Raw genomic sequence first — 13,585 nt, 5'->3', positions numbered from 1 at the left:
TCGATTTCTTCAATGACCCACCATTTATTCAGGAGCATGTTGTTCAGTCTCCATGTGTTTGCATATGTTCTAGAAATTCTTGAGTTGCTGATTTCTGGTTTAATTCCATTAGTTCAGAGAAGATGCATGGTATGATTTCAAATTTTTGAATTTACTGAAACGTGCTTTATGGCCTAGCATGTGGTCTATGCTAGAGAAAGTTCCATGCGCTGGTGATAAAAATGTGGATTCTGTAACTGTAGAATGAAAAATTCTGTAGGTATCTATTAGGTCTGTTTGGTTTAAAGTCTCAATTAACTCTGTTTCCTTGCTGATTTTAAATATCTGTTAGGTACATTTGGTCTATAGTGTTGATTGACTATTGTTTCCTTGCTGATTGTCTGTCTGGTTGACTTGTCCATTGCTGAAAGTGGGGTATTGAAGTCCTCCATTACTAACGTATTGGAGTCTTTGTCTCTCTTTAGATCCTTTAACATTTCTTCTAAATAGCCAACTTTCCTGAAATTAGGTGCATATACATTTATAATAGTCATATCATCCTGTTGAATTGATCCCTTAATCATTACATAGTGCCCTTCTTTGTCTCTTTTTAACAGATTTTGTGTTAAAGTCTATTTTGTCTGATATCAGGATGGTTATGCCAACTCTTTTTTGATTTCTGTTATCATGGAATATATTTTTCCACTCTTTCACTTTCAGTCTGTGTGTATCACTGTTGGTGAGATGTGTTTCTTGTAGACAGTAAATAGACTGGTCTTGTTTTTTTATTTTTATTTTTTTATTTATTTTTATTTTTATTTTTGACAGGCAGAGTGGACAGTGAGATAGAGAGACAGAGAGAAAGGTCTTCCTTTGCCGTTGGTTCACCCTCCAATGGCCGCCGCAGCCGGCGTGCTGCGGCTGGCGCACCACGCTGATCCGAAGGCAGGAGCCAGGTGCTTCTCCTGGTCTCCCATGGGGTGCAGGGCCCAAGCACTTGGGCCATCCTCCACTGCACTCTCAGGCCATAGCAGAGAGCTGGCCTGGAGAAGGGGCAACTGGGACAGAATCCGGCGCCCCGACCGGGACTAGAACCTGGTGTGCCGGAGCTGCAAGGCGGAGGATTAGCCTATTGAGCCACGGTGCTGGCTTGGTCTTGTTTTTTTTTAATCCATTCTGCCTGTCTGTTTCTTTAACTGGAGAGTTGAGGCCATTTACCTTCAAGGTGACTATTGAAAAGTAATGATTTGGTCCTGCCATTTTCCTATAAATATTCCTGTTGTTTACTTTTGATTTCCTTTTTACTTTTACTGGGAGATTTTCTGCCTTCACCTTCTTTCATAGTGATGACCATGTTTCTGTGTTCAGCACATCCTTAAGCATCTTTTGCAAGGTTGGTTGGGTGGTGAAAAATTCTTTAAATTTCTGTTATGGAAAGTCTTTATTTCACCATCATTTATAAATGAGAACTTTGCAGGGTACAGTGTTCTGGGTTGGCTGTTTTTTTTTTTTCTATTAAAATTTGGACTATATCTTGCCATTCTCTCCTACTCTGTAGTGTTTCTGATGAGAAGTTTACTGTGAACCTAATTGGAGAACTGCTGTAAGTAATCTGGCATTTCTCTTGGGCACATTTTAGAATCATTTCTTTATGTTTTACTGTGGAGAGTTTGACTACCATGTGTTGTGGTCAAGATTTTTTTGTGGTCTATGTACTATTTTTTTTTTTTTAATTTCTATGTACTTCCTGTACTTGGACATCCCTTTTTTCTCCAAATTAGGGAAGTTTTCTGTAATTATTTCACTAAAAAGGCCTTCTACTCCATTCTTTTTCCATGCCTTCAGGAATTCCTATGACCCATATTCTGGGTTGTTTGATAGTACCCCATAAATCTCCAACAAAGAGATTTTCTAAGTTCTTCAACAAAGAGTTTTCTAAGTTCTTCTTTATTTTTTTGGCATGACTGTAAAATTTCCAGAGATTTGTCTTCTAACTCAGGTATTCTTTCTTCTGCCTCATCAAGTCTGTTTTTAAGGCTTCTTTCCACTGTAGTTTTATTTGACCTATTGAATTTCATTTCTAACATTTCATTGATTTCACTTTAAAATTGCAATTTCATGGAAAAATTTTTATTTATGTCATGTATAGATGTCTTTAATTCATGAGTTTCCTTCTGATTATTTCTAAGTAGTCATAAAATCAATTTTTTTTGAATTCCATTTCTGGCATTTCTTCAGTCTCTTCATCTTCACATTCTATTATTGAAGTGCTGTGTTCCTTTGGGGATCGTATGTTGTCTTCCTTATTCTTGTTTCTTGAATTTCTGTGTTTATTTTTAGGTATTTGTGGAGAACTTGCTGTTTTATTTCCATCATGATGGTTTTTATATTTGGACCATGCCTCTGTGGCTTACCGGAGAGTCCACTCTTTCATTGAATACTGAGGCATGTGCTAGATGTGGCCAGGGAGCTCTGTTCAGTTCTCCAGGGTGAGGAGGAGTGTCTCAGGTGTCACCCAATTTGGGCATGGTAAATCTCTGTCTCCCTCACTTTCTCTCTCTCTCTCTGTCTTTTTGTCATAAGGGAGGGTTTGTTCTGCTCTGTTGGCATAGTCTCACACCCACCTCTTCTTTTTCCAGTAGACCAATGCCTGGGCACTAGCCCCAGTGTGTTCAATATTCATTTGTGCTGCCACAAAAATCACAGAAAAATCCATGGAGTTCTCATTGTGAAAACCGATTCCACAGCAGTGATCCTCACCAGGTTATCAGAGAGCCCTCAGTATGAGGAGCTGCCCCCAGTGACTGCCCAGAGACCCAATCACACCCTGCACCCTCTCATGCTGCAACAGTGTTTTTACAGTCCCAGCACACAAGGCTCCAATAGTCAGGAGTGCCTAGCCCCCCGACAATTCTCCCAGCCAGAATCAGGAGTCTCCTCTTGGCTCATTGCTGGGTGTGTGGACACAGGCTGGTGCAACTTTTAGGTATGTCCAAAATGGTGCCTGCCCTCTCTCAGCTGGTTATAGAATGCTGGTCCTGGGCTTTTGGGGAGAGAGAAACACGCCCACTCTTTTCCCTCTAGTTTGGCAGGTACACTGTCCCCCACAGGGCTTTATGCCAGGCTCTACCTGCAGCTTTATTGCCAGTGGTTTGGGCTGCTGCAGTCTGGTCTCACCTCATTCTTCAAAGCTGGTGCTGAAGCTCTCAGCTGCTGGGATCCTTTGTTGTGTCCATGTCCATGCTGAGCGTCCACACCCTCCATGTGGTCTATGGTGTCCCTCTAACTTGTGTGGATTCTTTGCAGTTTTCTCCCTAAGTGAACTCTGAGATTGCACTCTCTCCCTCTCTTTAAAACTTTCACTAGTCTAGAGCAGTAAGCTCCCTCCCTGTTCCCCCATTTTGGAATCCACTCTTCCATGACCTTTTTGAAATACCATTTTGTAATTGCAACAGGTTTCTTTGAATAAGAGTAGATAAAAGAAATGGGGAACTTATACTAAAATTTGTTTAAAAATCTCTTTTTTCAATTTCTAGATTTTAAAAAATCAAAGTTTAATTTCTTAAAACATTAACATAACCAAAAATCAAATACACTGAGGAAAACATTGTTTTTAAATATGTGGGAAAGCATTCTTAAATTATGTGGGAAAATGTTAAGACTATGATAGAGAATACTTGAGAAATTTCAAACATCTTATATATAAAAGAAAAATTATTTTCCCTTTCCTTTCAGTAAACAATAAAACAAACAGTAATATTTAATATTAACAAGTATGTGATGAGATAAGCTCCTGTTTTGACCAGCAGATTGTTTAAATTGCAACAAAATTTCTGGAAAAACAAATTTGGCAAAATCTCTTCAAAGCCTTTAAAAGTTGGCTATTTTTTAGTAATCTACTTTGAAAAATAAGTGCTTTGACAGATTTATATTTAAATGTGTTAATTAAACATTATTTGTAAAGGCATGGAATCATTTAACGTGACCAATGATTAAATTACATTTATATGGATGCAATAGAATGTTGGAAGTCATTTGAAGAAGTTTTTGTGGAACTATAAAATGTTCTTTATAATTAAGTGGAGAATGATGAAAACTCTAAGGAAGTAGGGTCTCAGTAATACAGTGTAGAAGAAAGACAGGAGGAAATAGGTAAAATGATGATGATTGGCTTCAAATTTTAGGATATTTGGTGGTTTGGCTTTACCTTTGTTCATTTCTACATTTTCCAAGTTTTAGATAATGAATTAACATTACTTGTAAGATGAGAACTACAAGTTAGTTTTGAGAAAGTACATTATCAATTTTGTCAGCTACTATTAAGTATTGCTTTGTAAGTAGTGCATTCATGCTGATTTAAAGTTCAGAACTAGGGGCTAGTATTTTGCCTTGTGGTTAAGACACTGGATAATATGCCTGTGTCCCATGCAGTGGTACCTGTGTTTGATTCCTGGCTCAGACTCCAGATTCCAACTTCTTGCTAATGTGCTCCCTGGAAAGTAGCAGCAGATGGCTCAGTCCTGGGTTTAGGTTTCTGGCTCCCAGTTTTGGACTGGCCTAGCCCTAGACATTGTGAGTATTTGGCAAGTAAGCCAGTTGATGACACTTCTCTTTCTGTATCTGTCAGTCTTCTGACTCTCAAATTAAAGAAAAAAAAAACAATATTGGAAGTAGATTGGACGAGGAAATCTAATCTTACCTGTTGAAAATACAGGGGTTTCATCAGACTTTCGCAATATTTCTTCTGTAGATATTTCGTCTTTTCTATGAGCACAATTGAACAGAGAGAAGAGTTGGTGACAGGAATTTTATGACAATTGGGAACATATATTTAAGTTTACCCATATTGAAAAATCCTAAAAATTAGCGATTTACAGCAGAGATTTACCAATGTTTTGAATCACAAGAGTATCATTTGAATATTTTCTCTTTGAAGGAAAATCTGAACAACCTCCTGAAATGATTCTGTTTGATTCCAGGTTTCTCCATAATCATCTTGGCTTTGTATAGTCTTGGGGAGCATTTCTACAGTTGGCAAAGCTGGTCTCCAGGCCCTGATGTTTTATAGTCCCATTGTATTTACATCATGTTCTTGATACCAAAGATAATGCATAACATGATTTGTAAGTGAAATATTCTTGCCATAATCTCAGCTCCTCAAGCCTTCAAATCTGTAGAGTCATCAGGCTTACCTAATAAAGTAATTGTTATGGTTTTGGTAGTGAAAGGCAGGTAAAATTTTGGGTTTATATTATAATAATATATATAATAGTATATAATATATTACAGATATATTAAATCTGTATTTTGGATACAACCATTGCTTGCAGCAGTAACCAGACAGGAAGTTGGGGGTAGGTTTGAAGTACCGTGGAATGGAAGTGTGGATGATATTCTAGGGGCAAGTCCAAGGTCATTGTGGTAGAGCTGTCTACAAATAATGTTGGTCCATTCTGGAAAGCTTTATTTGGAAAGGAATAGTAGTGTGATACTTTTTGAAACTCACTAAAATATTTGTTATTATATGATTCTAAGACCCAAAGAATTGTGCCTGTGTCAGTGCAATATAGAAGTAATTTACCAATATATCTAATTTTCTGTTGGTAGACCAAAGGAAATGGCTACATGTTCTATTGTTACAGAGCCATCTAGATAGGTCATAGCCAACTGTACCACCTACATATTTCTGCCACACCCAATTAAGCCAAAGTGCTAATAAATGTAATAAAGAAAATATTGTCAATCATCTTGACATGGAGTTTTGCCCATCAAAAGAGATGTGAGTTGTAAAAATGGATGACTTTATTGAATCACACTGGCAAAATATAAGCTTAGATCCCACAGTGAATTTGGAATCAGTTATTCTTGTTATTTTATTCTGGTATTGTACTTTGAGAATACTTCAAAAAGTTCATAGAAAAAACAGAATTAAAAGGAATTTTAAAAGCATTTTCCATGATCTTTTAGCGTATCTCTTGTATGTGCTTAATGAACAGTTTTTTATGAAGATAATATTTAAATAAGCCTTAACTATATCAACAGTATAGAAATTATAAAGATAAATTTCTCCGTTTGCTTCATAGATTTTTTTTATAGTAAGCTCTCCATGTTTTACTTTGCTTTGAAAAAGAAAATCGCCAAGAAGAGTAGTTACAAAGGTGGCAGCTATTGCATTAGTTACAAGTCAGCAGCCCACTCTATGCAGGACCCTGTGATAGGTGTTGGTTCCTTGCCCTTTACTATTAGGTGTAACTATGCCACTCCACTGACGATCTGTTTTATCTTCAACGAGCCACAGTTTGGGAAGCTGAGTCACTCAGTTGTTCCACTAACTTTTATGTCAAAGTCATTTGCAAGTGGCAGATATATGAGTCAGTCAAGTAAGAAAATTTTGTGTTTTGTCTTCTGGAAAGGTTTGAAGAAAAAGAGATTTCTTTCCTCTCCTTTCCTTTATTTTTAACTTGGTATCCATAGCCAGTGCAAAATGTTTGTTCTTTGCTTTTTCTTTCTCTCAAGCCATGTTGGCAGGTACAGGGGTGAATGGAATGATTCCATTTCTCTCTTTTTCTGGTTTGGGTTCTTGCTTTTTAAAGTTTTTAAGGTTTCTCTATCAAGACTTGGTTCATTCTGTTGGTGTTTTTCCTTATGGGTGGCTTCTGCATTGCTTTATTTATTATTTAGTATTGAAAAGTGAATGAGTCAGTAGATTATAATTTGGGGGTTTAAATCAGAGTCATTGTCTCTGCATCTTGGGATCAAAGTTAATAACTTTGGTGCTAAGATTTTCCTCATTCACATTATATCCTGGCAATAGCTTTCTAAAATTCATAAACGAGTGACTTGACACATGCAAGTGATTAACAAATTATCTGCGAACTTTGCTCAGATTTGTGCAGTAGATGGAGAAATATAAAACAGTTTGGCCCTTGAGGAGTTTATATTCTTGCAGGGAAACAAGTTAAAGCAAGAAAATATTAAATAAGAATTACCAAGTAGAGTAAAAATGCTCAATGTAAGGAGAGGTTGCTGAAGGCTCAAATAAACTATTAAGACACCAGTGGGGAGGAAGGGCTCCATCTGGAGCTTAAGAGTAGGATTTTGATAGAGTGAAGAAGGCAGATTATTCTAGCAATGAAAAAAGACCTGGAGATAGAGCCTGGGATGAAGGGAATGTGGACTGCGAAGCGAGCAAGTGCCTTGCAGGCAGCAGTGGGGTCACGGGAGGCAAAGTTGAAGGGTGCAATGTCTTGATTAGTTTGGCTGCTGCCTCAGTAAACGTTCTACTAGGAAACAAACAATTCATTCATGGTGGGATAATTTGAGCAAAGTTTAATAAGGAGATTATCTACTAATTTATAAGGAAAGTAGAGGAGCACCACACTGAAAGTGCAGTACCCAACGTATAGCAATAATGGGGTGCTGAAACCACCCACAGGCCAGGATAGATGACAGGATACCAGGAACCAGAGAGAGATAGGCTCTGTGGATAAAGCTGCCAGACAGGAGCTGAGCTGACGTTCAAGGAGGCTTATGGACCTCCAAGATTAGGCAGGTGTGTGTATGTATTTGTTATAAAAAGCCGTCCTCTCTTTCTTTTCTCCCTCTGATCTCCTCCTCCTCATTGGCTGGCCCTAGTCAGAAGCCAGAGGTCAGGGGGTGCTATGATACCGTTTCTACTACTCAGCTCCCTGCCACAGAAGCAGATGGAGAAGGCTGGGGAGTAAATACTGAGAAGGGCAATGAGAAGATATGGCAACCTTTTGACAGCCATGGAGCAGGGCTCAATGTAACACAAAGAACATTCCAGACTTACTAATCCAGTAGCAGTTATGCAAATTAGGAAGGAGAAGAGGTTAGAGGCAGGGACATCTGCTAGGGAGATCAGGGCTGACATTTTTCACAGAGTAAATTAATAAAGTCCTGGGCCAGGTTGGTGGCAGAAGGAATAAGTATGAAGGAACAAATGTGAAAGGCATGATAAAGTGTTGTCAGTAATTCATATGTCTCAACTTGTCTCTCTGTGTAGCATATTTTCAGATTTAGATTTCTAAATGCTAAATAATGTATATAATTTGTGAGTTGAGTTTGCGAACAACATCTCTTTTTAAATAATTTTATCTGATGTACTTTTTCTTTTTTGATTTCTTTTTTGCATGCTGATTTTCTTATTTTGATATTCAGTCCTTGTTGAGGATATAACTCAGTGCTTCAGTAATTTAGTTTGAGAAGTACTAACACTATAGAATACCAATGGGAGTTCAAAATTTAGCTTGCTCTCTAATTGTATATTTTCCTGATGTATTTGATAGATTACCAAGGATTCTAAAAATCAAACTATTTTAATTGCTCTGTGGAAATATGCATTAGATATGTATCACAGTGATGAATTCATTTTGCCAGCAAACATCTACCTCAATCTACAAGATCTATCCACTTTCTTTTTATATGTTTGTCTTCAGTATAATATATGCATAAATTGTCAGGATAACCTAACAGATCTTAGTGGTTGGCATAAAATCATAGGGTACAATAGCTTAGTCTCACTCCATTATATGATCTTTCAAAAGTCAAGAGCACGCAGTGCTCTATTTTGAGAACTTACCTCTCAGTGAAGCTTCTGTGTTTTATTCTCTGCAAAAAGATAAAAAGTAATTTTACCAGGAAATAATGCCAACTGAAGAGCTAAAGTCTATTTTCATTTCCTTCTCCTTTCAACTACGTCTCAACCTGCCTGCACAATGCTGTTCTGAAGAACTACATTCCCGTTGGTCTTATCAGACACTTTCAGCATTTCTTCAACTAACCCTCATGCTCTGGAAACCAGTTCCAAAGTGGGCAGGGCTGGAGGCTGGGAGCTACCCAGGTGGTGCACGCAACACCCATACAGCTGCTAGGCTCACCTGCTGAAGAAGATCCAAGTGCTCCTGGGAACTGCTGAAGTTTTTGCCAATATCAAAGAGGCAGAAGGTCTCCTGCTGGCAGGTGCCGACCCAGTTCTGGTATTCCTCGGGATCCGGGATGCGATCCAGAAAGATCCGATAGGCTTCCCATACTGCCTCCTGACATACTGGAACACAGAGCCATCAGAGGTGCACGGTGGTCATGTCTTAAGATCCCCTTCCCCTACAGCACGATCTCATAACATGGAAAGTTCATTTGTGGCTTATGATGATGAACTAATTTACAGCCTATAGAAATGAATTCATCTAACAAATATTTATGGACACTATATGCTATGGAGAAAAGGAGAGAAGATAGGCAATATGGTAGGCATGTAGGATTGAATTTAAAACAAGAAGTTGAGGAAGACATTACTATCAAGGTGACTTCTGTGCAGTTTGCAAAAAGCAAAGACCCTCAGGCAGGAGGGCACTAGGAGCACTGAAGCAGAGCCAGGATGTCAGTGTGGCCAGAGTAAGGTTGAGACTCAGACTGAAGCCAGGAAAACATGGTGAGAACACAGATGTGGAGGGCCTTGTAGACCAGTAGGCTCCAAGTTTGGGTACAGTTAACTTGGTTGTTTGAAGACTTTCCAAGTGATGAACAGGCACCCAGATATTCAAAAAAATCATTTTTCATAGTCATTTAAAAAATGTTTATTTATTTGAAAGGCAGAGTTACAGAGAGGCAGGGGCAGAGAGGAGAGATATGTTCCATCTGTTGTTTCACTCCCCAGATGGCTGCAATGGCCAGAGCTGGGCCAATCCAAAGCCAGGAACCAGGAGTTTCTTGTGGGTCTCCCACATGGGTGCAGGGGTCCAAGTACTTGGACCATCTGCTGCTGCTCTCTCAGGCCATAGCAGAGAGCTGGATCAGAAGTGGAGCAGCCAAGACTTGAACTCGCAGCCTTATGGGATACTGGCAGTGCAGGGAGCAGCTTTATCAGCTTCACCACAGTGCCAGCCCCATATGTGTGATTTTTTATCCTTTTTACTTCTCTGTGGTCACAATCTATCCCCAGTTTATCTGTTCTTCCCAATCTTACTGTGGCACACAATAGGTTACAACAGGAATGATCTGAACTAGCAACATTGAGTTTGAGAAAGGGAGTGAAGTCAGTCATGAGACAACACACACTTTGGCAACACAAGCAATTTCTGTTTCTTTCCTTTCAATATATTAGAAGCTCCTGATGGAGGTGACAGTTGATAGATCATTAAAAGCAATGATTACAGAACACGATATGATTTTGACAAATAATGCCAAATAAATATAAGGAATAAGGACATTAATAAAATAAAAGATCTCCATCTGTACCTAAGTGAGATGAAACTAAAGAATGTAGAAAAAAATGATGTTAAACTCTATTTCTAGGACTCAATTTTGTGAATGTGACCTCTCTCCCATAGATGCATGATATAAATATTGAATAAGTATAAATGAACTCGGCCGGTGCCGCGGCTCACTAGGTTAATCCTCCGCCTTGCGGTGCCGGCACACCAGGTTCTAGTCCCGGTTGGGGCGCCGGATTCTGTCCCGGTTGCCCCTCTTCCAGGCCAGCTCTCTGCTGTGGCCAGGGAGTGCAGAGGAGGATGGCCCAAGTGCTTGGGCCCTGCACCCCATGGGAGACCAGGAGAAGCACCTGGCTTCCGAGCGCGGTGCACCGGCTACAGCGTGCCGGCCAGGGCGGCCATTGGAGGGTGAACCAACGGCAAAGGAAGACCTTTCTCTTTGTCTCTCTCTCTCACTGTCCACTCTGCCTGTCAAAAAAAAAAAATTATAAATGAACTCATAGAAGAGTAAAATCAAAGTAACTCCATCCATCCAGAGGCAGAAGCAAAGGAAGCTTAAGCTACAGACCCTTCATTTACACTGGTTCCTTTTCAAAGTCCTCTTTCTAAATATGCCAGTTCAGGGGCCTGCATGTGGTAGAGTAGGCTAAGAGTCCACCTGTGAACAAGCATCTCATATAGGCTCTGGTTCATATCCTGGCTGCCCCTCTTCTGATCCAGCTCTCTGCTAGTGGCCTGGGAAAGGAGTGGAAGATGGCCCAAGTGCTTGGATCCCTGTACTCCATGGGAGACCTGAAAGAAGCTCCTGGCTCTTGTCTTTGGATTGGCCCAGCTCCGGCCATTGTGGCCATTTGAGGAGTGAACCAGTGGATGGAAGACCATTATCTCTGTCTCTCCCTCTCTTTGTCTGTAACTCTACCTCTCAAATCAATAAAATCTTTAAATATGCAAGTCCAATTTTGTGTTTATAAACATTTACACGCCCAAAACATATCTCACCCTACATCCATCAGCAAAAACTTGAAAAAATGTTAAACTTTTAATACATTTATTTGTTTTGATCAATTTTATATTAAAATTATTACAAATGCAACTGAATCCAGAAAAAAATTGTGTGTAATACCTATAGTCCTAGAAAATAAAAACCATGAATTCAATTTGTATACATATTTTTATTACTGAGAAGTATTTTAGAGCAGTTAATATAAACAGATTTTTCAAGCATAGACATAAATTGCTTTGAAATAAGACTCTGAAATATTTCTCTGTTAGAGAAATTTGATTGCAAGGAGAAAATGGCATATGTGACAGTTCTTGTTTGTTAAGAAGAGTTTATTCATGTATTTAAGGGAATTTGATGGTAAGTATTGGGAGGCTGTAGTAGATTCTAATTCTTATTTTTAATTAAATATTCTCATCAATTTACTTTCTATTTAATTATTTATATAACTTTAAAAAAAGATTTATTTATTTGAAAGGCATAGTTACAGAAAAGCAGAGGCTGGGTGGGGGGTAGGGGGAGAGGGAGAGAGAGAGGTCTTCCATCTGCTGATTCACTCCCCAGATGGCCGCAACAGCCGTAACTGTGCCAATCCAGAGCCAGGAGCTTCCTCCAGGTCTCCCATATGGATGTAGGGGCCCAAGGGCTTGGGTCATCTTCTACTGCTTTCCCAGGCCATAGCAGAGAGCTGGATTGGAAAAGAAGCAGCCAGGACACGAACCAGCACCTATACGGGATGCTGGCACTGCATTTTAAAATTTATTATCTTCATGCATTTTTGATAAGCAGAGAGGCAGATACAGACACATAGAAAATGGGAAAGGGAGAGGGAGAGAGAGTGAGCGAGAGAGCAGACGCACACTCTTCCATATGCTGACTCATTCCTCACTGCCTGCGACCGTGGAACCTGGGCCAGCCTATAGTCAGGAACCCAGAACTTAGGACAAGGGATCCTAGTACTTGAGACATCACTTGCTGCTTCCCAGGATGCACATTAACAGGATGCTGGATTGGAAGGAGAGCTGTGATTCTAGCCCAGGCATTCAGTATGGCCTGAAGGCATCCAAGTGGCATTTTAACCAATGTGCCAAATGCCAAATACCATTCCCCATCTAATTATTCCAACACCATGGAAAACTTTAGATGTTAACTGAAAATTATGCAAATACTCAGCTTAAAAGTTATTTTAGTTATTTTAGTTAAAAAAAGTCAGAAGATTTCTGTTGTAAGCAGTTATAATACATTGACTTTTACCTCTAAAGGGATGGGAAACAATTGAGGCCTTTTAGGCAGCAGTTGATATCATCTGAGTTTATAAAGCAATACTTTACTTTGCTGGGAGGAAGAGCTGTGGTGAGGAACAAGGTGTGACTATTGTGGAGACTCATTCCAAAGTTTTGTTGTCATCCTCCACCATATGCTGGGTCTGGATTTCTCATACATTTCCATTTTAAAAGGCAAAGAAAATTCTAGATCAATAGGTGATCAGGCAATTAGCCAACAACTACCTGGCCAAAATCTTTTTTGTTTATTCAATTTATTTGAAAGAGGTACAAAGAGAAAGCAGAGACAGGGAGAGAGAAATCTTCTATCTACCGATTCACTGCCCAAATGGCCATTAACAGCCAGGGCTGTGACAAGCTGAAGATACAAGCTGCTTCTGGATCTCTCACATGGGTGCAGGGGCCCAGGGACTTGGGCCATCCTCTGCTGCTTTTCCCAGGTAAAGGAGCTGGATTGGAAGTGGAATGACTGGGACTTGAACCAGTGTCCGTATAGGATGCCAGTAATACAGGCCAGGGCTTAACCTACTGAGCCACAGCACTGGCCCCTGGCCAAAATCATAAAGTAATTGATTTTTGGGTTAGTAACCCACAAAGATAGGAGAGGGTATAGTTCTCACCACCTCAAATGTGCCATTTAGTTTCCCACAGTTGGGAAATAACAGGAGTCAATACATGTGGGAAATAACATAGTCTCACCCTGGAAAACTATGGCCTGTCAGGCAAAGATGGGGGAGTTTTAATGCTTGTCCCGAGGTCAACCATCGTGTAGTCTCTGGACATCCATCTAATCAAAAGTTTACATAGCGTGAAGGAACCAGTTGGATATTTTCAGATTTGTCCAAACTCTTAGAGTTGTGTGTCCAGTTGAGTGACCAGCTGCCCCACTGTCCTTTTCGCCTTATACTCTACACTCTTTGTGGATGCTATTTTGCTCTTCTACCTTTCTCCAGTGCACCTCTTAGTTTAAGTCAAAACTCATATACGTGCCAGAGACCCAATGACACATAGTAAACTGCCATGGCCTTCGGGGGCTTGGAGTTGGTGACTTCCTTGGCTATAACTGTGTGATACATCTGGGAAGACATACT

The 13,585-nt window shown here is 39.7% G+C and overlaps 1 protein-coding gene across 1 annotated transcript in view; it reads right to left on the bottom strand.

Annotated features, from left to right (window-relative positions):
• IMPG1 (interphotoreceptor matrix proteoglycan 1) overlaps positions 1 to 13,585 on the bottom strand; it is a 153,594-nt gene that overhangs the window by 97,394 nt on the left and 42,615 nt on the right. Inside the window, exons 5-7 of the mRNA XM_089333537.1 lie at positions 8,880 to 9,046; positions 8,582 to 8,610; positions 4,679 to 4,743 (exon numbers count right to left, since the gene is read on the bottom strand). Of these exons, the coding sequence (XP_089189663.1) occupies positions 4,679 to 4,743; positions 8,582 to 8,610; positions 8,880 to 9,046 (261 nt within the window). The remainder of the gene's footprint in view (positions 1 to 4,678; positions 4,744 to 8,581; positions 8,611 to 8,879; positions 9,047 to 13,585) is intronic.

Source organism: Oryctolagus cuniculus, chromosome 5 (genome assembly GCF_051225735.1).
Source record: "Oryctolagus cuniculus isolate XC-2025 breed Fujian yellow rabbit chromosome 5, ASM5122573v1, whole genome shotgun sequence".
Taxonomy (NCBI): domain Eukaryota; kingdom Metazoa; phylum Chordata; class Mammalia; order Lagomorpha; family Leporidae; genus Oryctolagus; species Oryctolagus cuniculus.
The sequence above is the reverse complement of the archived record's forward strand: the minus strand, read 5'-3'. Positions and strand labels throughout refer to the sequence as shown.